The sequence below is a fragment of the Xiphias gladius genome, chromosome 2 (genome assembly GCF_016859285.1).
Source record: "Xiphias gladius isolate SHS-SW01 ecotype Sanya breed wild chromosome 2, ASM1685928v1, whole genome shotgun sequence".
Lineage (NCBI taxonomy): Eukaryota > Metazoa > Chordata > Actinopteri > Istiophoriformes > Xiphiidae > Xiphias > Xiphias gladius.
The window spans coordinates 16,043,490-16,068,275 of NC_053401.1; the positions used below are offsets into that span (position 1 = coordinate 16,043,490).

General features: G+C 38.4%; 1 protein-coding gene across 2 annotated transcripts in view; it reads right to left on the reverse strand.

The window, feature by feature from the left end:
* Positions 1-21,943, reverse strand: part of rerg (RAS-like, estrogen-regulated, growth inhibitor) — a 46,022-nt gene extending 24,079 nt beyond the window's left edge. For both annotated transcript variants that reach the window (XM_040151744.1, XM_040151736.1), the window contains exons 1-2: positions 21,763-21,943; positions 13,484-13,618 (exon numbers count right to left, since the gene is read on the reverse strand). In XM_040151744.1, coding sequence (XP_040007678.1) covers positions 13,484-13,544 — 61 coding nt within the window. In that variant the 5' untranslated portion in view covers positions 13,545-13,618; positions 21,763-21,943. The remainder of the gene's footprint in view (positions 1-13,483; positions 13,619-21,762) is intronic.
* Between the last annotated feature and the right edge of the window lie 2,843 nt (positions 21,944-24,786).

A 24,786-nucleotide genomic window follows, 5' to 3' on the forward strand; every position in this document is an offset into this window, starting at 1 on the left:
CATTGCAATACAACAACAATGAGAAGAATGTCTTCTCATGTATCATCATCTGGTGAGGATGCTGACTTTTTTGTGGGGCATGCAGCTTTAACCCCAGTCTTTTAGCACAGTACCATGTGTGTAGCTGTTAAATTCATATGAATGACAGTTTGCTCTAAAAGAAATTAGCTGGCAATTGTAAAATCAATTTATAAAGCTATCAATAGCTTAATCAGTTAGCTAGCTACAGCCGATAAAAATCTCCTAGTGACAATTGTCATTTCAGCTGGCAAAATCAATACTTGCATGCAAGAAATGAGAGGCTTGCTGTCCATTATCTGTGTCTGAAATCAAGGTGTTGTTTCAAAAATGACTCATGGCAAGCGGGAAATCTGCCACTGTAATCCTCGTAAACTGCATATGAGCCATGCGAGAATTTAAAGTTTGACAGGTGTAGCAACAGAAGCTAAAGGGGGAAGAGACTTAGTAACAACTGAGCTTTTTTTGTGCCTGTCAACTCATTAGTGACTCAGGTTTTCAGTGTCCTGGTTATTATACACCATTTAAATAAATGAGATGTGGGGCATAATCAGTGCGACTGCTCTACTGAGAATAATGGACCAGATTTCCAATTTCTGCCATGCTTAATAAGATATTATTAATACCAATAGCATTATCGATTCTGTTTATCGTCCAATACTTTATTGATTCCCTTAACGATCCCTGGTAAGTTTTCTGTGTGAAAAAAAAAATAGGCCTAGACAGGTTTTTGCCATGCAGTCACACCTGACACCCCAGTGCTCCCACTACAATCCTTCCTCCTTTAAAACAGTTTGCTCCATTTATCGGTCTAAGAATAAGTAGATCTATACGGAACAGAGTGAAGAATAAACAAACATTATTTATTGAATAGAATATTTTCTATAGAATCTTAAGAGAAGTGAATATTAATATTAACATAAATAAGAAATTGCAGAAAATATAAAATGTAAAAAATAATCAAATATAAAACAGAGCTTTGGCTCTGCTGCCTGGTAATTAGTCCAATCCTCATAATATTATAAAATTAGCTTTTACCATACAATTTAAACATACGCGTATGGGCTTTGGCTGCAGCTTTATTATTAATTTTGTCAGCTGCATCAGGCCCATTCAGACTGGTTCCCCCAGATTTCCTTTTATACATTTTCAAATATAAACTACTTTTTATACTATGGCTTGGCTGAATACTTGATGGTTATTATTTACTGACAGATGTGTATTCATATTGCTCAGTATGCCCAGCTAATCAGAGGAAGAATCCCATATTGGCCAAGTATGTTCTACACACAGGAATTTGAACTCTGCATTTAACTTATCCCTGAACACTCACAATCAACAATCACACAGTCAACATTTTAAATTCAATATTGAATCAAAAGTCAATATCAGTCCATTGCTTTCCATCCCGCATTAGTGCAGAGTTGTTTTTCGACATTTTCGTCAATATTTGGCCTGTTTTTCTAAACAACTGGGAAATTATGTTTTAAAATATAAACTCTTGAGGACTGAAAGGTTTGTTATGAACCTCTCTTAATCCCCCTTAATTTTCTTCTAATATCCCAACCCGTCCAAAACATAAAATGAATTAGCCTTGAAATTAGGTATGATGCCATCATTAAAAGTGAAAAGTAAAGTTTGTTGTGCAATAAACACACTCCCTGCATCACAAAACGGCTTATTGTGTGTGTGTGTGTGTGTGTGTGTAAATATATATATATAAACATATACCGGCATTTGACTGTCTTGCAAGGAAAGTCTTGATTGATCCTAGTTTGAGTTTTCTTCAATCAACGATCTGCCTTCCTCTCACTGATGCCAAAAGGTTGTTGATGGAATAAAAAACGTCTGAATTTTCTTTTATTGTTTTTCAAAAGACAGAAATGAATGTATGCGTAATAAAGCTTTAAATTAAAATTTGGAGATGATTAAAAGAATAGCAGAAGGAGTTACTTAAACTCATATGAAGAAAAAAACAAATTTAAGCTAGGAGGGAATAGTGTTGAATGAAACAAATAAAACTGAAAGTGGCTCTGAATATTAAACATTAACTTGAACCTCGGCTGATAAAGCAGCTTCAGACGTAGAAAGATCCATCATGAAATTTTAAAGGCGCTGCTAATCTCCATAGATCAAGGTTGTTAAAAGCAAGGAGGGAAAAAAACAGCGATTACTCAAGCCAGTGGAAGACAGTGGCGGTAGTAGGTTACATGAGTGGAGAATAGACAATATGTGGAGGCTGCGGAGAGTCTGAGCTGTGCCCTAAAAATAATTCAACAGCATTATGGGTCCACTGCACCTTGTGTGTGACGAGAAGGCTGATTAATTTGTTTGCTGATATTTATACGAGCGGCACAGAACACTGACTACCAGGAACTTCACCTTCGCCTATTAGTTCACGTTCAACCTGTTGGAGTGTGCAGATCAAAGGAGTGCCAGGTGAATAGAAACAGTGGGGCAGTTCAGGAAACTGAAACAGGCAGATGGCCTTTAGAGAGTTCAAACGGATGAGGTGAATGGCAGAGACACCATGTTACCAGTGAGGACAAAGGGACGTGCGGGGCAGCAGATAATGCGTTCAGTAGAGGAGGAAGTGTAGGAGGTTGGAGACAGATAAACAGAGTGCAGGCACGCTGAAGGATTTCAGGTTCTCTTACAATTTAATTAAACCTCAGAGCTGTAAGGCTGCAGTAACAGGGGTACTAACTGCATTTACCTGTCATGCAAAAAGTGCTGCTCCTTAGTTGTACTATGTATTGTGGTGAAATTGAAACATGTAGTATAGGAATTTGTTCACGGGCCGTAACTGCTCTGTCTCTCAAAAAATTCATATATATTCCTGTACAGTAACAAGATTGTGTGTTCAGGCAGAATGCAAGGTGAATTTAAGCCACAGTGTGATTACATCTCAAATAAATGCAAATACACGAGACAACTCTGCCTGGGACGGTGTAAATTGAGGCAAAAACACTGGAGAGACTGGAGGAAAAAGAAGAGTCAGTGGCAGACGGTTGCCAGCTAGCTTACAGCTTATGTCTGTTCATTTGTACATTACATTGGGTCTTTGGGGTGAATTTACGGAGACTGCACAAATGGTTAAGCAGTCAAATTTGCATGAATATGGCAACAATACTGTCTTTCTGAACACACCTCAAGAGTCTACAACCATGGTAGTTGCCCTGTAAACCTAAACTTAGGCCCAGTAGTACTTTAAGCTAAATGCAAACATCAGCATGCCAACATGCTCATAACAACAATACTAACATGCTAATATTTAGCAAGTAATATTCCCCGTGTTTACCATCTTAGTGAAATGTGTCTGCATGCTAATGCTAGGTAGCATGAAACACGAAGCACAGCTAAAGGCTGTGGGAATGCTATTAGTTTTGCAGGTATTTAGTCACAAACCAAAGTATTAGACAAAATAAAATTTTGACTTCAAAAGTCAAAGGAACCCCATGTTTTTTCCTCTTTTTGAATGGATATGAATGTGTATATACATTTTTTTGTAAACCATCCAGTAGTTGCTACATTTCACTCTGAACCAACAATGTAATGGATGGGACTAGAGGAAAAGTCGGATGATCACCAAAGTTTAATCATCAATTTGTCTTTATCAATGTCAACACATCATGGTAACACTTAAGTATACTAAGAGGCTTGATACTAACACTTAAAAATAATTAAAAAATCAGTAATACTCTTGTTTCTTGACCTTGAAAACCATAAAAAAAAAAACAACTACTGATTAGGGCAGCTTTAATGTTTTTGTTTTGTTTTGTTTTGTTTTTCATTGCTTCGGTTTTTGTTATTACTTATACTACCAAAATAGGGTTATGAGAAAAACCTCTCATCATTTCAACTATTTTTTATTTATCCTTTCTAAAAGCTCTCCAAACGCTATATCTGTCACATGCAACAAAAGCTAAGTAAACACTATCCAAAGCTCAAAACCAGTGATACCAAGTTGATATCCTTGACACTTTTTTTTTTCTGTCCCAGATTTCTGTATTACACCCAGCTTGGATAAAATTTCACTGAAGAATACTTCTGAAGAATACTGATTTTCTTATTTTATTCCTGTCTATCCCTTCCTGAAAATACTTCAACAAAGCACTTTTTGTTCTGTTGCAAAGATAACACATATCCTAAGCTTCCCCACATCATCAAACAAAAAGCAAAAAAAAAAAAAAATTTGTTGTTAATTTTAATTCTGTTCCATCACACCCCCAACAAAGCACCATAAGAAATCCTGTTCAATTTCACAATCTGATGTTCTTCTTGTACACACCTGGCCCTGGTTGTGATGTTGCCAAGACCTACTTGACTTTTCACCCACACAGCAGCAAGATGCCACAAGCTCTGAACTCTCAACCCAAACTGAACAAAGAAGCACAATTAAAAAGAATAAAGCCTTAAAGTTCGGTAAAATCTTATGTAACACGCTCAAGCACACAAAAGTCACTTAACGTATTTGATCCAGGTGTTTTAGCCAACTATAAACCTTTTTAGCCAACTATAGACCTATATCTAACCTTTCCCTTTCTCTCTTTGATCCTTGAGAAAGCTGTCACCAACCAGTTGTGTGACAATCTACCTAAAAATAATTTATTTGAGGTTTTTCGGTCAGGATTTGGAGTGAATCATAGCACAGAGACAGCACTGGTGAAAGTTACAAATGATCTTCTAATTGCATCGGACAAAGGACTTGTCTCCATTCTTGTCTTGTTAAATTGTAGTGCTGCATTTGACACTATTAACCATCACATCCAATTACAGAGACTGGAACATTTAATTTGCATTAAAGGAACTAATTGATCTGATCAGTTCCAGTTTGTGCACATTAACAATAAATCCTCCATATACTCAAAAGTTAATAACTGAGTTCCACAAGGTTGTGTGCTTGGACCAGTTCGTTTTACCTTATATATGCTTCCCTTAGGCAATATTATTAGAAAACGCTTCCATTGTTATGCAGATGATACCCAGTTGTACTTATCAGTGAAGCCTGATGAAACCAATCAGTTAGCTAAACTTCAAGCATGACTTAAAGACATAAAGGCCTGGATGACCAGCAACTTTCTGCTGTTAAACTCAGACAAAACTCAAGTTATTGTATTTGGCACCCAACACATCAGAAACACATTATCTAATACTTACTTTAGATGGCATTGCCCTGGCCTCCAGCACCACCATTACGAGTCTTGGAGTTCTCTTTTATCAGGATACTTTTAACTCCCACATAAAACAGACTTCAAGGACTGCCTTTTTACAGCTACGTAACATTGTAAAAATCAGGCACATCCTGTTTCAAAAAGACGCAAAAAAACTACTCCATGCTTTTGTTACTCCTCATTATCAGGCTGTCCCAACAAATCTTTAAACACTCTCCAGCTGATCCAGAGTGCTGAAGCACGAATACTGACAGGAACTAGGGAAAGAGATCATGTTTCTCCTGTGTTATCTTCGCTGCATTGGCATTGTAAAATCCAGAATAGAATTTAAAATCCTCCTCCTCACCTACAAAGCCCTTAATGGTCAGGCACCATCATATTTAAGAGTTCATAGTGCCCTTTCACTCCACTAGAACACTGCCCTCCCAGAACGCAAGCTTACTTGTGGTTCCTAGAGTCTTCAAAAGTAGAATGAGAGGCAGAGCCTTCAGTTATCAGGCTCCTCTACTGTGGAACCATCTTCCAGTTAGGGTCCGGGAGGCAGAAATGTACCTTTTTGATAAACCTTATAGTTAGGGCTGGCTCAGGCTTGGCGTGAACCATCCTGACATAACCCTAGACTGCAGGGAGACTTCCCATGATGCACCAAGCGCCTCTCTCCTCGTATCCCTCTACATCTGTATGTATTCATATCCCATCAATGCATGTTACTAACTTGGCCCCCATGATCCTGCTCAATTCAAAATTGAATTGAATTGAATTGAATTTTGAGCTGCATTTGTGTCCACCTGTAATTTAAGTATTTCTTTTTTGGTCTCCAGCAATCTGGTTCTGTAGCTGCTAAAGTTCACAAGCTACCTGACTGCCGGTTGGTAGTGAGCAGGTACAATGGGTTTTTCTTTGAAAATAGCTGCGTGCTTCCAAAATAAAGCTGATAAAAGAAATGAGAGTGAACCACAGCAGTAAAATTGTGGGATATAAAACCAAAACAATCGACTGAAAAATGCTAAAATACTCCATAGGGCTGAGGGGAACTACAGAGTTGTTCTATAATTCTTTTTAGGTTTGTCACTACTAGAGACAAATAGTAATTTGATCCTTTGTTGAAATAAATATATAGATTAGTGCTGCTTTAAATTTCATCAAATATGCCATTTGTTTTAGTGTGGTCCATGCTAGTATCATCTCTGAAAGAGCAATTTTAATGACAGTAGATTTACCTTATCTATCAGGCCTCATAAATGTTTATATGAACATGTAAACTTTTTCTGTTTTTTACTGTGTACTGTTTACTCAACTATCTCCTCACTGACAAAACTACTGAAAAAAACTGCCATTGAGTACTTTATTTTGGGGTATCAACTAGTTGTGCATTCATATCGCATCAAAAGTCGTTACTACTTGACTTCTGTCTACTGTAGTTTTGTGCTTTCTCGTTTCACTCCTCTCTCTTCCTGTCACTTTCTGCAGGTATTTCTGCCCCTGCTGCTGGAGTCTGGATCTGTGACTGCAAACCACCTACTTTCCCCATGATCAACACCCACTGCTTAAATTATTATTATTATCATTACTATTGTTATATTTAGTTTTATTAGTATTACTATTCACCCTATTATTATAATTATTAGTTTTATTATTAGTCTCATTATTATTATACATCATTATGTGGTACCTGTAATGTGCTATGTTCTTTTTCCTAATTCCTGCCCTCCTTCCTGTGCTATTGATAGGGATTTTGTTTTGTTATGAACCTGCCAAATTGGCAAAGATGTGGCAACAATTCCCATTGTTTGGTGTTTAGCATTTTTTCTTGCTAGCATGGATTTGCCACTGAAACAGCATCTAGACCACCATTTATGATATGGTTATTTATGGAACAGTAAATAGCAGAAAGCTGCCCTTTACACGCACACCTCAGGTCACATGAATCAAAATACTAGCTTTCGATGTTAATTCAGAGGACATACTGTATGTGGATTGCAAGTGGCGATTTTTAGCCACGCTAGTGGAATGTCTATTTGCATAGCAATGTTCGTCGGGTGATCAGTCCACCACTTTGATGGATTTACATGAAATATAGTAGAGACATTTATGGTCCCAGAAGATGAATCTTAATGACTTTGGTGAGCCCTTGACTTTTTCTCTAGCACCACCATTTAAATATGTATAAATATGTGCTTAATATATCCCTCAGCCTCAGCTTTATTTTGTATTTATTGCTAATTAGCAAATATTATAATGCACACTAAAATGGTGAAGATGGTACAGTCCTGGTTTAAATTATTGGCATCCCTGATTTTTAAGAATTTAGAATATCTAAATGAATGCAAATTAACCAGTTATGTATAATCAAAATATTTAAAAAATGTCCAAGGTTACTGAAAAAAGAAAATAAAAAAACAAACCTTGCATAATAGTGAAATAATACAAACACAAAATGTACCCCAGACACAATTATTGGCACCCTTCACTGATATTTGGTTGCAGAACCTTTGGCAGCCTCTAAATGTTTCTTGTAGCCATCTAAAAGCTTCTTTCACCTGTCTGCTGGTAGATTCTGCCACTCTTCCATTGTTATTCGTTCAAGCAATTTTAATTTTGCAGGATTCCTTTTTGTAATGGCAGATTTCAGCTCTCTCCAAATTTCCAAAAGTTTTCAATGGGATTTAGGTCAGGACAAGTCCATTTTTTTCCTTTGCAAACATTCTTTTGCACTGCTGGATGTTGCTTTGGGTCATTTTCCTGCTGAAAGACCCAAACCTAGTTTTCTGACACTGGTTAACACATTTTGATCTAAGATGCCTTGGTAATCTTCGGATTTCATCATTCCTTTGATATATTCAGTGCCTCCACTACCAGAGGCAGCAAAGCAGCCCCACAGCATGATAAAACCTCCACCATGTTTTACTGTATGTAGGGTGTTCTTTTCCTTATGGGTTTAATTTTCATACATAAAACCAAACTGATGCACTGCATTCCTCTTGCTCTGCTTTGGTTTCATCTGTCCATAGAACATTATCCCAGAAAGACTGTGGCTTATCTATGAAAGTTTTTGCAAGCATTAGTCTTGCTTTTTGTGCCTTTCTTTCAATAGTGGTGTGTTCCTTGGCATGGGTGATGATCCATGGAGCCCTACTTGATTTAGTGTGTGGCGTATGGTATGGGCTGAAACCACCCATCCAGATTCCTCCAGGTTTTTTCCACAATCTGCATCAAACTTTGCAGACTTCTCTCATTAAGTTTCTTCTTAGTATCCACTCATGGAAGCATCTTAACAGTTTTATGACTGTGAAACTTTCCTGATAACATTACAAACTGTTGAAACAGGAATTGCAAGGTCTTTGGTGAAACACAATGTGTTTTTTGATAATAGTATTTCTGATGCTCTTCTCTTTGCCATTGTGAAAAAGAAACTCGAAACAATCAGCCCCTTTTTAGTAAAACCATCATTCATTGGTTAATTCAAGCCACGTGAACACTGAATATTAATCACAGGTGAGTTTTATTTGTTATTTATTTTGTTTTAAGAACTAATTTAAATTAATCAAAAGGGTGCCAATAGTTGTGTCAAGCGTACATTTTATATCTGTATTTTTCATTTCACTGAATGAAAGCTTTATTCTTTTTTGATGTTGTTCATGAACTTTGGACATTTTATTAGATATCCTGAATATACAAAACTAGTTTATTTGCATTTATTTCTGAAGATGTTGTAAATTATATGTTCTTAAAAAGAAGGAATGCACTGGCAAGCTCAGCAACACCAAAGGGCCTGGAAGACCACGGAAGACAACTAAAGTGGATGATCGCAGAATTCTTTCCTTGGTGAAGATAAATTCTTCACAACATCTTACCAATTCAAGAACAGTCTCGAGGAGGTAGGTGAATCACTGTCAAAGTCTAAAATCAAGAGACGACTTCAGGAATGTAAATACAAAGGGTTTACCACAGTGTACAAACCACTGGTAAAACTCAAGAACAGAAAGGCCAGACTAGCGTTTGCCAGAAAACATCTAAAAAAGCCTGCCCAGTCCTGGAGAGGGAAAGGAACGGTTCGAGATCCAAAGCACACCACATCATCTCTCAAACATGGTGGAGGCAGTGTTATGGCCTGGGCATGTAAGGCTACCCATGGAACTGGGTTACTGGTGTTCATTGTTGATGTGACTGCTAATAGAAGTAGCAGGATGAATTCTGAAGTGTACGGGGCTATACTATCTGCTCAGATCCAGCCAAATGCTGAACAACTGATAGGACGGTGCTTCCCAGTACAGATGGATAATGACCCAAAACATACTGCGAGAGCAACCCAAGAGCTTCTCAAGGCAAATAAATGGAATATTCTTCAATGGCCAAGCCAATCACCAAACTGATCATGCTTTTCACTTATTGAAGCCAACCTGAAGGCAGAAAGACCAACAAATAAGCAACAACAGAGGGCAACTGCAGTAGAGGCCTGCCAAAACATCTCAAGGGAGGAAACTCAGCATTTGGTGATGTCCATGGGTTCCAGACTTCAGGCGGGCATTGACTGTAAAGGATTTTCATTCAAATATTAAAAACAATCCTTATATTTATAATTATGTTGGTTGGTCCAATTACTTTTGAGCCTCTGAAAATGAGGGACTGTGTATAAAAATCGTTGTAATTCCAGTAAACGTCTAATATATTTTTGTTAAACCCGATGAATTAAGGCTGAAAGTTTACAAATCAACACATTTTGATGGCATGGTTTCAAGTTTTTTGTGGTGATGTACAGAGGTAAAATTATGTAATGTGTCACCATCCAAATACTTATGTTCCTAATTGTATATTCAGTATACCTTCAGTAGCTAGCGTAGCATTGAAGTGCTAGTTAATGATTGATGTGCTGTACTCTGCTAATGTTAGCTCCACGGGGTTTTGCGTCCATCTGATCAGACTTACTTTGATTGGCATCACTGTTACATATGCCCCAGGCACAACATTTAACCATGACTAGTTTGATGTCCACTAAACCAGACTGAAAATTATGAAAATCAGAAACAATTGCATGAGTCTATGTAGCACAGCCATATCCCTGGTCAGAGCTGGCCGATGCTATGCTATGATTGGCCAGTCTGCATTTGAGAGGCTGGACTTAACTTGAGGGTCAGTGTTGCAGAGCCGAAGATGACATTTTAAAATTGCTTGTTTTGTTCAAACAACTGTCCAGAAAAATCATTTTACAATGATACAGAACACAAAATAAGAGCAAATCCTCCTGTTTGAGAATGTGGAATCAGAAAAATTGTGACGTTTTTGCTTGATAAAAGATTTTTAAACAATTATCAAAATTGATGAATTTTCTGTCAGTTGGCTATTTGAATAATGAGCTCAGCACTATTGCTTTGTTAGATAAAATGTAATGTGGAAATATCTGAAACCCATCCTCTACATGGAGATCAGAGGTCAACATTCAGCACATTATAGCGCTCTGCAGGAATTCAGCATCTTGCTGAGACACTTCAAATGGGTTGGTAGGTGAGCGGTTGAACTTTGGCATCTTGTTAGAGCAGAGTCTCTCTGAATGCTTGGCGTATAAGCTCTTTAGCTGAAATGGAAGTAAAGAGACCTCACTCCCACACACCAGAAGCTTCAAAACAACATGTAAAATCTGCTTAACATCTGTTTTTATTTTTTCATTATTGTCATATTGCACATGAAGTGGGAGTATAATTTACAGTCCAAGTCAAGATGTATGCGAGTTGTGGAGAAAACTGATTCATTAGCATCTATGGGCTTCCACTAAAGGGCTATGTTTAGATGAGAGCCGTTCATTGTTGAAGGGATCTCCAAGGCTACATGTAACTTCAGATGAGACAAAAATTACTATTGTTCTCCTGTGTGTCTGTTTTTATGCATTAAAAAGAGCAAAGGGAAGCATGCGGGTGACAGGAGAGGATTAGGCAACTGCAGAGCTGCATGAATCAAATGTCCACGTGAAAAGGGAGGCAGTTGATATTGAAGATGTTTCCAGCAAGCAAATAATTTCATCACCAGAACTAGGCAACAAGCAGGTTGAAAAACATCCTCATTTGATTTGACACTTGTCAATTAATATTCTCTGTTCTTCAACACTGCTGCCTTCAGCCCAGACATTAGGTCAGGAACCAAAGACATTGCTGAATTGTAGATGTCTCTGTTTTAAGTACGACTCTCTCTATCAGACCTAGCCCCATTTGTGACCTCAGTCACATAGCTTTCCAAATACAAACCTTAAGGGAAAAGTAAAACAAGTTTTTGCCATCATAGTGGCGTGGCTAGAGATGGCAACGTCAGCCAATCAGTTAGTCGGCTGCTCCAAATCTCTCAGTATTTCAGCAAATACTAACAGGTCACCTTGAAATTTTGTACAGATATTCGTGGTCTCCAGAGGATGAATTCTATTGAATTTGATGATCCCCAGACTTTTTCTCTAGCACCACCATGAGGTTTATAACTGTGGTTTGGGTGAAATGTCTCAATAACTTTGGGATGGATTGCCATGAAATTTGGTGCAGAAATTCATGTCCACATCAGGATGAATTCTAATTCTACTTCGGTGATCCCTTAACTTTTAGTGTCATCATCGGGTCAAACTTTTTATTTATAAAATAATTTAGTTGATGACGAAATACCTGCAAAACTTAAGACATTACCATAAGCTTCAACTTTAGTTTGTGTGTAGTGCTAACTAGCAAATGTTAGCATGCTAACAAACTAAACTAAGATGGCGAAGATGGTAAACATTTACATCAGCATGTTAGCAATGTCACTGTGAGCATGTTAGCATGCTGAAGTTAGTGTTTATCTCAAAGCACCTCTCTTCCTAAGTACAGCCCAACAGACCTGTACTTAACTCTGTGGGGCTAAGTACAGCCCCACAGAGCTAAGTCCCTAAAAGTCTACATGGCTGTAGACGTCTAGTCTTTTTTTACCTGTTATCTATCAAGCAGGTTGCATCTTCAAAGGTATTTTGATGATAGCTCAGATGTCTACTGTCAACTGAATGATAAAATATTTGCCTGGGGTTAAAGCAATGTTGAAACCCAATGTTTTCATAGACTGTGTGGCTATGTTCTGGTTTTCTTCTTCACTGGACATACATGAAATCATCTGTGGCAAGCCAGGCCACAGTCTTTGGAAATGCTGGATTTCAAAATTGGTGTTGCTTCAGTGAAACATTTTATCACTCAGGGCAGATAAAAAATACCTTGGAAGATATAACCTACTTCTAGATAACATTTTGACTTTTCCCCTAGGGTTTGTGTAGGAAAAGCTATTTAACCGAATCATTGAGCAAAGTACAGCCCGCTGAGATTATTGGGGGGGGGGGTGACAGCAATGGTGAAGGATCAGGGCAGATGACAGCTCATTAAGATGATTGACAGGTTTGGTGGTACAAACTCTTCTAAGTGAGGAGGAAATGGGAAGGGCTAAGAACACACTTCTTAGTTCAAGGAGAAAAACTGCAGATTGCAACCTCAATTCCCTTTTCCCATACAAGGTTTCAGCGTTTTATGTCAGACACAGTCAGCCTTACTGCCATGTTTTACAACCGCACACCTTTCAGCTGAAGGTTATGAACTCCCCAGTCATTATATAGTACTTGAGTTGACCTCCTCAGGCATTTTAATGCCCTCCTCCAACATGGAAGAGGTCCTGAAGCATGTTTTCGACCAGCTGATTGCAACACAGAAGCAAATCTTGATTTGCAGCTGGCAGGAAACATATGGTCTTTGTTATTGTCTTAGCTACTGGAGAAAACATACAGGGCCCCAGCTGAGGCCGAGCTGCTGCTACTGCTTACAGGGGAATGCTGAAACCAAATGATAATGACTCAACTGACTTATCTGTGGGACTGAAGGTACTTAAGCCAGACCAAAAACAATTTCCTACTGTATAATGTTGACTACTCAAACAAACTGAGAATGAGGGAAAAGTACGGCAAGCATAAAAATGTCGACAGAATGATGAAGAAAGCAGAAGTCATGGTGACATGCACAGAAGCAAGATAAAAGAGGCAGAAATAAAGAAAGAAAAACACTCACAACCTGAAAATTGGTGATACCCGGCATGCTGCTGGGTTTTAAATCCTTGAAATGTTGTCTGGAAATTGATTTAAAATCAATCTAAGCACAAAAGTTAAGAGCAAAAATCTATCAAATCAGCCTGTTTACAATCAGTTTCTTACAGTTTTTTAATACTGTAAATGAACATACCAAGAAAAAGAGAGAAATTAACTGTGAAGATGCTGAGAAAAAGAAACATACCCAAATAAATACACACACCTGACTTGCCCACCCCCGCTCTGCCGAAGACGGCCAGCTTCACCTCCGGGCTTTTAGCCATGAAAGCAGCTGCGACCAGCGAAGCTCAGTGAGCCAGTCAGTGAGCCCTAAGGTCAGCCATCCATCCAGTTGCCTCTGTGGAAACATTTAGGACAAGCTTATACGTAACAATGCATTTTTAATTTTTGATGCTACATTTCAACACTAACAATTTGATTGAAAATCCTGCTCTCAAAATCATATACAGATATGATTTTGAGAGCAGGATTTTCCTTTTACTGGTAATATTTCATGCAGGTATTTCTGATTTCAGCACAGCAAAGGATATGTTTGTTCCACCACAGTTTGTGAATCATACAGTGATTTCTCAGTGTCCTCCAGCAAGCTGCTTTATACTTGCAGAAGTTGCAGGCTATGACTGACTGAAAAAGGTACACAGTCAGGTATAACAGGACAGAGCAACCCTGTCCCCTAAAAGTGTATGTACTAATTTGTTTAAACGTATAGGGAAAGATTGTGGTTTCAGGTAAATGTTAATAAAGTAAGTCACTGTTCACTTTTCAGTACTTTACCAAGACCTTGATTTTTCCAACCAAGTGCTGTGAGAACCTGAATAACCTAATAACCTAAGCATCGTTACCCAAATGGCATTATGTTTCTAACTTAACGTATACTCTATGTGGTTGCAAATTAATAGTATACAAACATGATTTCTAGGGCACTGGGTTGGATAGAAAGTGCTTGAGAGGATTGTGGTCCTGGCTAAGAGATAATGGGTTTGTTCTATTTTAGTGAAGCTGGGCACAAGCAGTAATGACACCAGTGCAGTACTGCCACAGCATGGCTTAATTTAGAAAAGGGGATGGAGCTCTTTTATCAGACCATTAACTTTGAATTCCTATTGCTGGACTACGAACCATTAGGCAATAATATCTTTACGAGATTTCTATCTGATAGTGCTGTAGCTAAATTTAGGGAATTGATTCCATCAGCACCTAATTCACTGCCATATTTTAATATAACAGAGGACTTGTATGCTAACTTTAGTCGCTCCCAAATTGATCATTTTGTTGATAGTGCTGCAGGCTCAATGAGAATGACACTCAGCTCTATTGCCCCTCTAAAATAGAAGATAATAAAACAAGACAGGTTAGCTCCATGCTTTAACTCCTAAACCCACATATTTAAAGCAAACAATGCAAAAAAACTTGAAAGGATATGATATTTTACTCAACTGGAAGAATTCTGCTTAGCTCGGCATGATAGTCTTAAAACTTATCGGAAGGCCCTCTGTAATACTAGCGCAGCCTACCACTCATCTTTAATAGAGGAAAATAAAAACAACCATAGTTTTCTTTTCAGCAGTATAGCCAGGCAGACAAAGATTCATAGCTCTATTGATCCATGTATTCATATAACTCTCAGTAATGATGACTTTATTATCTTCTTTAATGAAGAATTTCTAACTATTAAAGACAAAATTCACCACCTCCTGTCCTCAACCGGCACTGATTTATCTTGAAACACAGGAACCTTAGAAACAGCTGTAAAACCCAATATATATTTAGACTGTTTTTCTCCCATCGACCTTCATCAACTAATTTCAACGATTTCTTCATCTAAACTATAAATCTGTCTCTTACACCTTGTCCCAACTAGGCTGCTTAAGGAAGTTTTACCCTTAATTAGCACCTCTTTATTAGATATAATCAATCTGTCTGTTAGCAGACAGATCTATTAGCACATTAACTGGCTATGTACTACAACCCTTTCAAGTAGCTTGAATTAAACCTCTTCTTAAAAAGCCTAGTCTTGATCCAGGTGTTTTAGCCAACTATAGACCTTTTTAGATAACTATAGACCTTCCCTTTCTCTCTAAGGTCCTTGAAAAAGCTGTCACCAACCACTTGTGTGACATTCTACATAATAATAGTTTATTTGAGGTTTTTCGTTTAGAGATTTAGAGTGCATCACAGCACAGAGACAGCACTGGTTAAAGTTACAAATGATCTTCTAATTGCATAGGACAAAGGACTTGACTCTGTACTTGTCTAACAAGACAAGTACAGAGTATCTAATACTTACTTTAGATGGCATTGCCCTGGCCTCCAGCACCACCATTAGGAATCTTGGAGTTCTCTTTTATCAGGATTGTACTTTAACTCCCACATAAAACAGACTTCAAGGACTGCCTTTTTTCACCTACATTACATTGTAAAAATCAGGCACATCCTGTCTCAAAAAGACGCAAAAAAACTACTCTATGCTTTTGTTACTCCTAGTTATCAGGCTCTCCCAACAAATCTTTAAATACTCTCCAGCCGATCCAGAATACTGCAGCCCGAATACTGACAGGAACTAGGAAAAGAGATCATATTTCTCCTGTGTTATCTTCGCTGCATTGGCATTGTAAAATCCAGAATAGAATTTAAAATCCTCCTCCTCACCCACGAAGCCCTTAATGGACAGGCACCACCATATTTTAAAGAGCTCATGGTGCCACATGGTTCCAGTAGAACACTAACCTCCCAGAATGCAGGCTTACTTGTGATTCCTAGAGTCTCCAAAAGTAGAGAGGCTGTTATCACATTCGGGTTATCACGTTCCTTTACTGTGGAACCATCTTCCAGTTAGGGTCCAGGAGGCAGAAATGTACCTTTTTGATAGAGCTTATAGTTAGGGCTGGCTCAGGCTATGCGTGAACCATCCCCTAGTTATGCTGCTATAGCCCTAGACTGCCAGGGGACTTCCCATGATGCATCAAGCTCCTCTGTTGTCCTCTCCCTCTCCATCCATACGTATTTATATCTCATCAGTGCTTGTTAATAACTTGGCCTCTTTTTTCTTAATAGTTTTGTGCTTTTTCATCTCTCTCCTCTCTCCTGTCACTTTCTGCAGGTATGTCTGCTTCTGGAGCTGCAGAGTCTGGATGTGTAACTGCAAACCACCTACTGCCCCCATGACCCTGCTCAACACATACTCCTTCTATTATTATTATTGTTATTATTTATTATTAGTAGTATTAATATTATTAGTAGTATTTTTAGACTTTTTATTAGCCCTATTATCATAATTATTAGTTTTATTATTTGTCTTATCATTATTATTATTATACATCTTTATTTGGAACCTGCATTGTGCTAAGTTCTTCCCTCTTGCTCCCAAGATTAACATAAAAATAGAAAACAGTATAGGACAAGGATGGACCCATAGGGCACCCCACAAGACACTGGGTAGAGAGAAAAGGAACAGTTTCCAATTGTAGCAGAAACCAACACTGAGCACTTGCCAGGAACTACAGCTTTCAGAATGTCAAAATAAAATTCATAACACTAAATCTCAGATTTTGCATGCAGTGGATGGATAAGAAGATTAACAAATGATGTAGCACCATTATTGTTGGGTGAAAACTTGTAAATAATGTTTTGACTCAAAATTTACACAGTGACATACTATTTTGCGGGTTGAGAATAGTCTGTGTCAATTTGGATCTATGTCCAAAATATTCAAATTACACCTGGATAAACTGAAAGACACTGAAAGGTTAAAGCTGAATGTAAAGCTGTTTATCTGGCATTTTAGAGATGTGAAGTTTTCATGCTAGAAAGTTAAGAATCTAAATTTCTATTGGCTCTAACTCTTTAATTATTTACAGTATTTAGCTTAATTGCATATTTTTAACATACTGCATTAAAACATACATTTTTTCTTCTTCTGTCAAACAATTGCATAAAATGGGCAAAAAATAAATAAAAATCAGATTTGATCTGGCAGCGCAGGACAGATCCTGGCTATTTAAAGACAATAGTAATTCCTAACCTATTAATTATATTGTGTTACACGCTGTAATGAAACACTAAATAAGTGATCACAGTTGACAGAAAATTGGCATCCAAACATTATTGGCAATCATGAGAAGTAATTTATAACCTTCTTAGGTATGTCAGCCATGTTTGTGAAAAGATCTATCATCAGTTGCTGTTGTGTAAATTAACTACACAAGAAAAATCTCCTCACTCATCTCTCTGTTAGTCTCTGTTGGTTGAAATGAGATATGTCAAGAAAAATGGGAGAAAACTGAAAACAGATCACAAGGTCAGCGCATACTGTCCGGTTAAATAAAAGCTGAAAAGTGTGTTTGGGTGTGTGTCAGTGCCAGAAACATTTTAGCCAACTTAACACTGGTTGAAGTTATGAAGTGGCGAACTTCCAGTTTTCTCCTTCCTCATCCACAGCAGACACACAGACACATTCAGGGTTTTAAGATAAGCTTTTCCCTTTTTTTACCAAAACACACATGCCCATATATGGTGTGGCTGTGTGCTGCCTGGTGTGGCTCAAGTGTAGGTTGATCATCCATCTCTGTGTCTTTCACTCAGCAAGGTTCATCGTGGCAGCCGTCAGCATCTTTAAATATTTTTGTTTTTATCAATATTAATGTAGACACTTATTCACCAACCAGATAGCACAGTCAAAACACTGACTGATATTACTGCTCTAATAGTAATAACTATGACAACAGTAACACTTTGTTCTGTCCATCCAGTTTAGTTTGAGGTGTTTGGAAACAAGCGTGTAATTATTGCGGAAGGGTACGGGGGTCACGTCCCCTCCCCAGTATATGAAAAATGGAAATTTGTCATGACCAGTCATCAAATTCAAAAAGAAAACAAAATTTTTCTCCCCTCAATATTCAGAGCAAGACTTACTGAATGTTTGCTGATCTTTTTTCAGTTATGAAGTGGCAAGCTTCAGTACATTCACTCCATTTTCTGTCCATTCTGTGTCCACCACATAATTCGCATCACTTTTTTTTTTTTTTTTTAAAGACGGGAAACAGGCTCTGTCCAAACATTTCAAAAAACACCACCTTTTTTACAAACACTAAGTCTTAACAAGTGAAAAGTGTAAGTGCACCTGGGCAAAGAAAAAAACATGGATTGCCATTTGTACAGTTCAGGTTTTGTACATATTAAGCAAACAAGATATACTGTGTTAATTAGTGAACTTTGGAAGTGCTGGTAGGTGAACTTTGTCACCTGTGAATAGAGCCAGACAAGCTGTTCCCTCGGTTCTAGTCTAGCTAAGCTAACCAGCCACTGGCTGGTAGCTTCATATTTAGCATACAGACATGAGAATGGTATCAATCTTCTCATCAATCTCTCAGCAAGAAAGGAAATAAGATTTTTTTCCCAAAATCTCAAACCATTCGATTAAAAAAAAAACATTCCATCATTCAATCCTGTAGCTGTGCACAGGTCCTCACCAGCTGTCGGTGCAAGGATCACGTTCACAACTGCCAAGTCATAACTCAGTAAAACTCTGTATAGTGGCATGCAAGACAACCCAACTGTAGTAAAAAAAGAAAAAGCTAGATCTGCTGTAATCTATTGTCATGTTTAGCTCTAAAAACAGCAGATCCATGCACAATGTTTTTTAGAATTTGCACAGATAGCCAAAGTATAAACCCCACAATAGCCATTTAACAGAAAGATAGGATTTGTGTGGCTCTGTTATGTAGTATGTAAAAGAGAATATGAGTGGAATTGTAGGAGTCCACATAAACAGCTTGTATGGCTATTTTCTGTTACAACAGACTTATGATTATTTTTGTTCATCTGTCCTCCTGGTTTCTGGCTTTTATGTACTTGCTTCCTCTCTCCGTCTATTTTACATCTCGCGCATATTTACTCACACACCACTGCAGTGATCCCTCACTCTCCTACGCAGCAACAGGGAAAAACCAGTGAGGAAGACACAGAAGTGTATCCCCACCGACATGTTCATTCTTCTTCACATTTTGCCATTTATGGCCTCCACCCACTCCACCCATCATCCTGACTCTCTCTCTCTCTCTCTCTTTCAAACACACACACACACACACACACACACACACACACACACACACACACATGTAATGAAGTCACAGGACAAACATCTGGAACTTTTTGCTTGAAAGCAGGTTCTACTAACTACTATAAAAAGTACAAACAAAGAACAAAAAGACCCAACACAAAAACAAAAACACAACACAAAAAGAACAAAAAATATTGTGACAGTTTGGATCCGAGACAAAAAATATCGTATCACAGTGCTACTGTCCCAACCAAAGACAATAAGAGCTACAATGATATGGTAAAACACAATGCTTCCAAAAAAAGCATTACTGCATCAGAGATCAATGACAAAGAGTACCACTGTACACAAGTAGCAGTTCATGCATTTAAAGGACAAGTCCAGTATTTTGGGGAACACTGGCATGTTTGTTTGCCACCTTTGCATGGTCAGACAAAGATGGCCCCCTCTCACATTTATCTCAGCTGCATCGAGTACAGGGATAGACATATGATGCACATTCTACTGCATCATCAGGCTTTGTCTCATCCTGATAAACTATTACATATAACCCCTTTGGGGTTTCTTTGGGTTTCTTTGACAAAAACTGTTCTTTATTCTTTTTTCGAAAGAAAAAAAACGTTTTACCCTTAATACATTAAATTGATTGACCTTGTGCCATTTCTCTGGTACCCATAGACCTCTGCTGTAGAGGGACTACATCCAAACTGTCAAACTGGACACATGTATTTTTTCTGCTGTCTGTGCAGCTGGATTTTGTGTTATTTTTAAGCTCACAAATGAATTTGGGTGATGTTGCTGTTGTTGAGGGAGATTACAGACCTCTGAGCTCCAAACCATGGGAGGAGACCTGCTGCACCACAGGCTATAGAAAGACTTCAAACCACAGGCCTGTCATCAAAATACATACAGGGAACTGGTGCACTGCCTCTGGAGGGACACCAATGAAACCAGTGAGGAAAAGAATGCTGCACTTTCCCACTCAAACATATTACAATACTGATATTTTTATATTATTTCCTATAATATAAATGAAATTATTTTTAAAAAATAAGTGAAAATTGTGTCTTTTATGTAAAGATACTTTCCTGTTCCTACTGTTCCTTCTGCTGCTGCAAATACTGTTGGTATTTTCAGCCAGTGGTGACAGGTCTCTCTCAGATAGCCCTGATACAGCACTGATAGACTTCGGACCAGTTTGACCCTGTTTGATCACGTTTTTAATCACAAAATCTTTTTGTCATTCTCTACTGTTGGAGGGAAGTTAACACTTCACACAAACACACACAAAACCTCAGATAAGAACAGCTATTCTATTAGTCATAAAAACAGTAAAAACAGAAATACCAGAGTTTGACAAATACTCTGTTCAAAGTAGAAGCCCTCTATTCCAAATTTTACTTAAAGTACAGAAGTATTAGCTGCAAAATGTACTTAAAGGTGCACTATGGAGTTCTTAGTCAATAAAAAAAGTTATGTTTATATTCAGTGTCTGGATGTAAACATTCAAATACCTCTGAATTGTACATACACAAATGTAACAACATTTAAACAGTAATTTTGTAAATGTAGTTACATTCAGCCACTGTGAGTCATTACCGTTGCACTTCATCAGAATCCATTATACTAGATACACTTTATTTCTATATGTGCAAGACAGCTAAGAGTTGCTGTAAATTCTTGTTTTTGAGGATGTTCAAGTGTCCTTCAAACTGATATCAACCCAGTCTTCATTTTTGTTGTCATCCTACCTACAACCTTCTTCAGGACCCAGTCCCCTGACTGGGAAGAACACGGGTAGGATGTGATCCTGTAAACCCCATTGAGATGTAGGCTATTATGCAACACAGAGCTGCTCTTGAATGACAATTACATCCTCGAACCCAAGAGGGGAAGGTGGAGGAGATAAAGCAGCAAAGATGAAGCTGCATATTCATGAAGACTTAACTGGAGATACATGACTGTGATTGTATTACCAAAAAAAACTTAATTATTTTGATGCTGTATGCTTTTTCTTCACTTTGTTCCCATTTAATATTCCCAATGACTGACTAGAAATATTTGTTCAACTTTTAAAATGTATATATATATATATATAAAAATATATATTACTGAGACTCTGTAGAATGTAACATAAATGAACATCAAGCAAGATAAGGTCAATTTAAACAATCATGAATACCAAGGACATATGTATATGCCAAGGGAAATATCATAGAAATATTATTTCATGTCATGAGAGACAGCTCCATCTCAGAGGAATCAGAGAGTATGTCATGACCTTCCCTAAAGGTTCCACTTTGTTAGGAAAATATCAAAACCTCTGGCCTGACCACAGGTTTGATCATGTCCACACCTCAGTGTCGCAGAGCTGTCTCCTGAAAGGACGCACCTCAAATGAAAACACGGGTAGAAAGACTCACCAGAGACCTCTTAATGCAGTAATAACCTGCCGGTGATGAAATGCTGATCAGGAGGAGATGGATTTAAAAAAGAAAAACTTGGCAGGCCCGCTGATCGAAAATGGTGTGTGACCTTCCCAGATGCAGATGCGGACGCAGCGCACCGCTGGACGGAAGGAGAGGTGGATGAATGGACAGATCCTGGCCGGACAGACCGAGCAGTTGCTCTGACCGGGATGAATGGTCAGTTTAAATACACGAAGCGGAGCTGCTGGAGTTACCAACACTCTGCTGCCTCTGACCGGGCTGCTCCCGCATGCCGCTGCATGTCCATACCGAGGGGGGCAGCGACTTCTATTGGCAGGAAGTGATAACACAGGCTTCGGGCTTACAAAGGGAAAGTCCACCCATTTAAACATCACACAGCACCTAATTATACATATAAATAGATTTTGGTAAATGCTATTAAAGTTATATAGTATTGCACTCCCATAAGGTAAGGGATTCAAGAGAGACAGATTTTTTTTAAAAAGAAGAAAAAAAAAGAATGGTCAGCAGAGGTCAGCAGAGTGTCTTCAGCAGAGGCTGGGATATCCTGATTTACCAGTGAAGCTCCAAAAACCTGAATCCTACAATTCCCATAATGCAAGTCAGTGCAGTCTTTTCATTAAACTGAACTATTCTGAAGGCTGCCTCTGGACAGCTGAGTCAAGTAATATTAACATCCTATCTTTAAATGCAGAGTGTTAATGGTATTCATTTATTTATTGATCACTGATTAGTCCATTACATTTGTGTTCTTGCTCCCAGATGTTGTTGAAATTCAGCTTAATGCTAACCCTTAACTTTCCCCTTTATTCCTATGAGGTTGGATAAATCATGTTATTTAGTCTGACACCATTACATATACACCGATCAGCCACAACATTAAAACCAGTTACCGGCTTTAATGTTGTGGCTGAATAGTGTATATTGTATCCATTCTGTACAGCGAGAGCATCCAAGTGGGACCACTGAGGCGCAGGAACGCGTCCGTCGCAGTCTTGGTGAATGTGGAGGAGAATCCAACCCGGAGCGACACTTACATTCTGACCGCGATACAGCAATCTCAAGACCACTCCGAAAAGGACAGCTGCATCTCTGAGTCCGTAACTGTCAACCTTCAGAATACGGATAACAAACAGATTGGATGTATTTTTTTTCTCTTATTGATGACCAAGCCACGCCTTCGGTCAAAAGTAAAAGTGATATTCAATTCAGTCATATATCTGCTCTCCAATGCTTCTTCAGGTCCTAAAAGTAAAGGACTGCGTCTAATTTGGCTTGGAGGCAAAACCAGCAAGCCCGCAGTTCGTTTCGGGGTGCGAATCTCAGTATCTCTGAAGCTGATGGTGAAGGGAACAGACTCCTGGCCTCCTCAGTGATCCCGGGCAGACAGCCGGTACTCTGGGGCGGAGTGTTCAGTGTGGACGTAGTATAGACCAACACCGAGTTGGTAGTGTTTAACACCAGTCCTGATCTCAAGGCAGATCCAGACTTCTGCAGAAGTGTCTGTACCGACAAGTCAAGTGTTAAAAAAAAACCTGAATGGTTTTCTTCATCGGGACAGGAGATTGGCGGCTCATTAAGGTGTGTATAAAAAGTTAAGCGATATTCCTCGTTAATAATCCATTTCTCCACCCACAGGTTAAGTTCACTCTTTGGTTTCAAAATGTTTAAGTAGAGGGAGGCTTAACTATACAGTGAATGTGAGACGGTTTCATGTGATATTTAGAAGTGAGCTTTTACAGCATCTTCCAACCACTTTCTGTATTGTTTAACTCAGGTGTTGTTGTATCTTTGAGGCCACTTGAAGAATGTGAACTTTGTGTCCTAGCTTAGAAACCAAGGTTCAGAGACTTTTACTTATGTAAGTTAAAAAATACTTTTCGTCTTTATTAGATTGAGTATATTAAAGAGCTTAGATGAAATGAGGGGAAATGGGTATGATATGCAGCAAAGGTCCCCAAGCAGACTCAAACTGAGGACATTGCAACTACATGGTCAGTTTCTTTAACACCTTTGCTCCAGGATCCCTCCTTCAGTTTTTTTAAACGTTGATAACATTTATTTTTGGAGCATCATTCCTGGAGCCTTCGTTGGTTGCCTGGCAACCTTGCAGTGATGATATGACTCCAAGTAGTTGCTATGATTGGTTCCAGAAATAGTCCGGCACATAACCCACTATGATACCACAACTTGTAATTTTTACACATTTTACAGGTTTTTTTCTACTGAATTAAAGGGCCATATATAGATTAGATCTTTTCTATGGCACAGCTATTATAAGAGGACATACTGTATAGAACAAGCCTGTTAGTCTCCAGCACTGCTAAGCGCATCAGCCATTTGGCAGACATTCTTAGAGCCGCATGCCAACAATTGGAAGAAAGAACTTCCCAAAGCTGACAGTAGATGTCATCCAGATGTCACTTGCTATCATTTTTGCTGTTCTGTAGTTTGAATATGCAGAAAGTTTCATATTTTAGTTTTAAAGGCTGGTCACCTGATAATTGTGGTTTGGTGGGGTCAGTGGACATGTCCTCTGCTTATCCATGAGATGGTATAAAATTGCTGAAGCACATTACACAATCTAAAGATCATAACATTAAGCTCAGACTCCCCTTTATGTCAGGATTCTGTCTTTAAAATCAGCTGGATGCAGCTCACCAACAGCTTGGTAAGACGTTAGGTAATTTAAAGATTCTGGAATATGTTTAATATTTTTTCATTAATTTATTTTAATATTGGATAGGGACCATTGTCATATGCCGAGCGTCCACATAACAGGCCTATCAGAACTCCCACCTGCCATACTGAGAATCGATAACTCGTGTTGTAGGTTAATGGGGGTAGAAATGTCCTCGCCCGCTGCACTACGGCTTTTGGTTCTTCCTGAGGTGGGTATCATCATGTGAGCTGTTGAAAGTGAATTTATCAAATGCTTTCCAGTCAGTTGGAACATGTCATCGTCAGGAATTTGCCCTGGAACTCATACATATCACT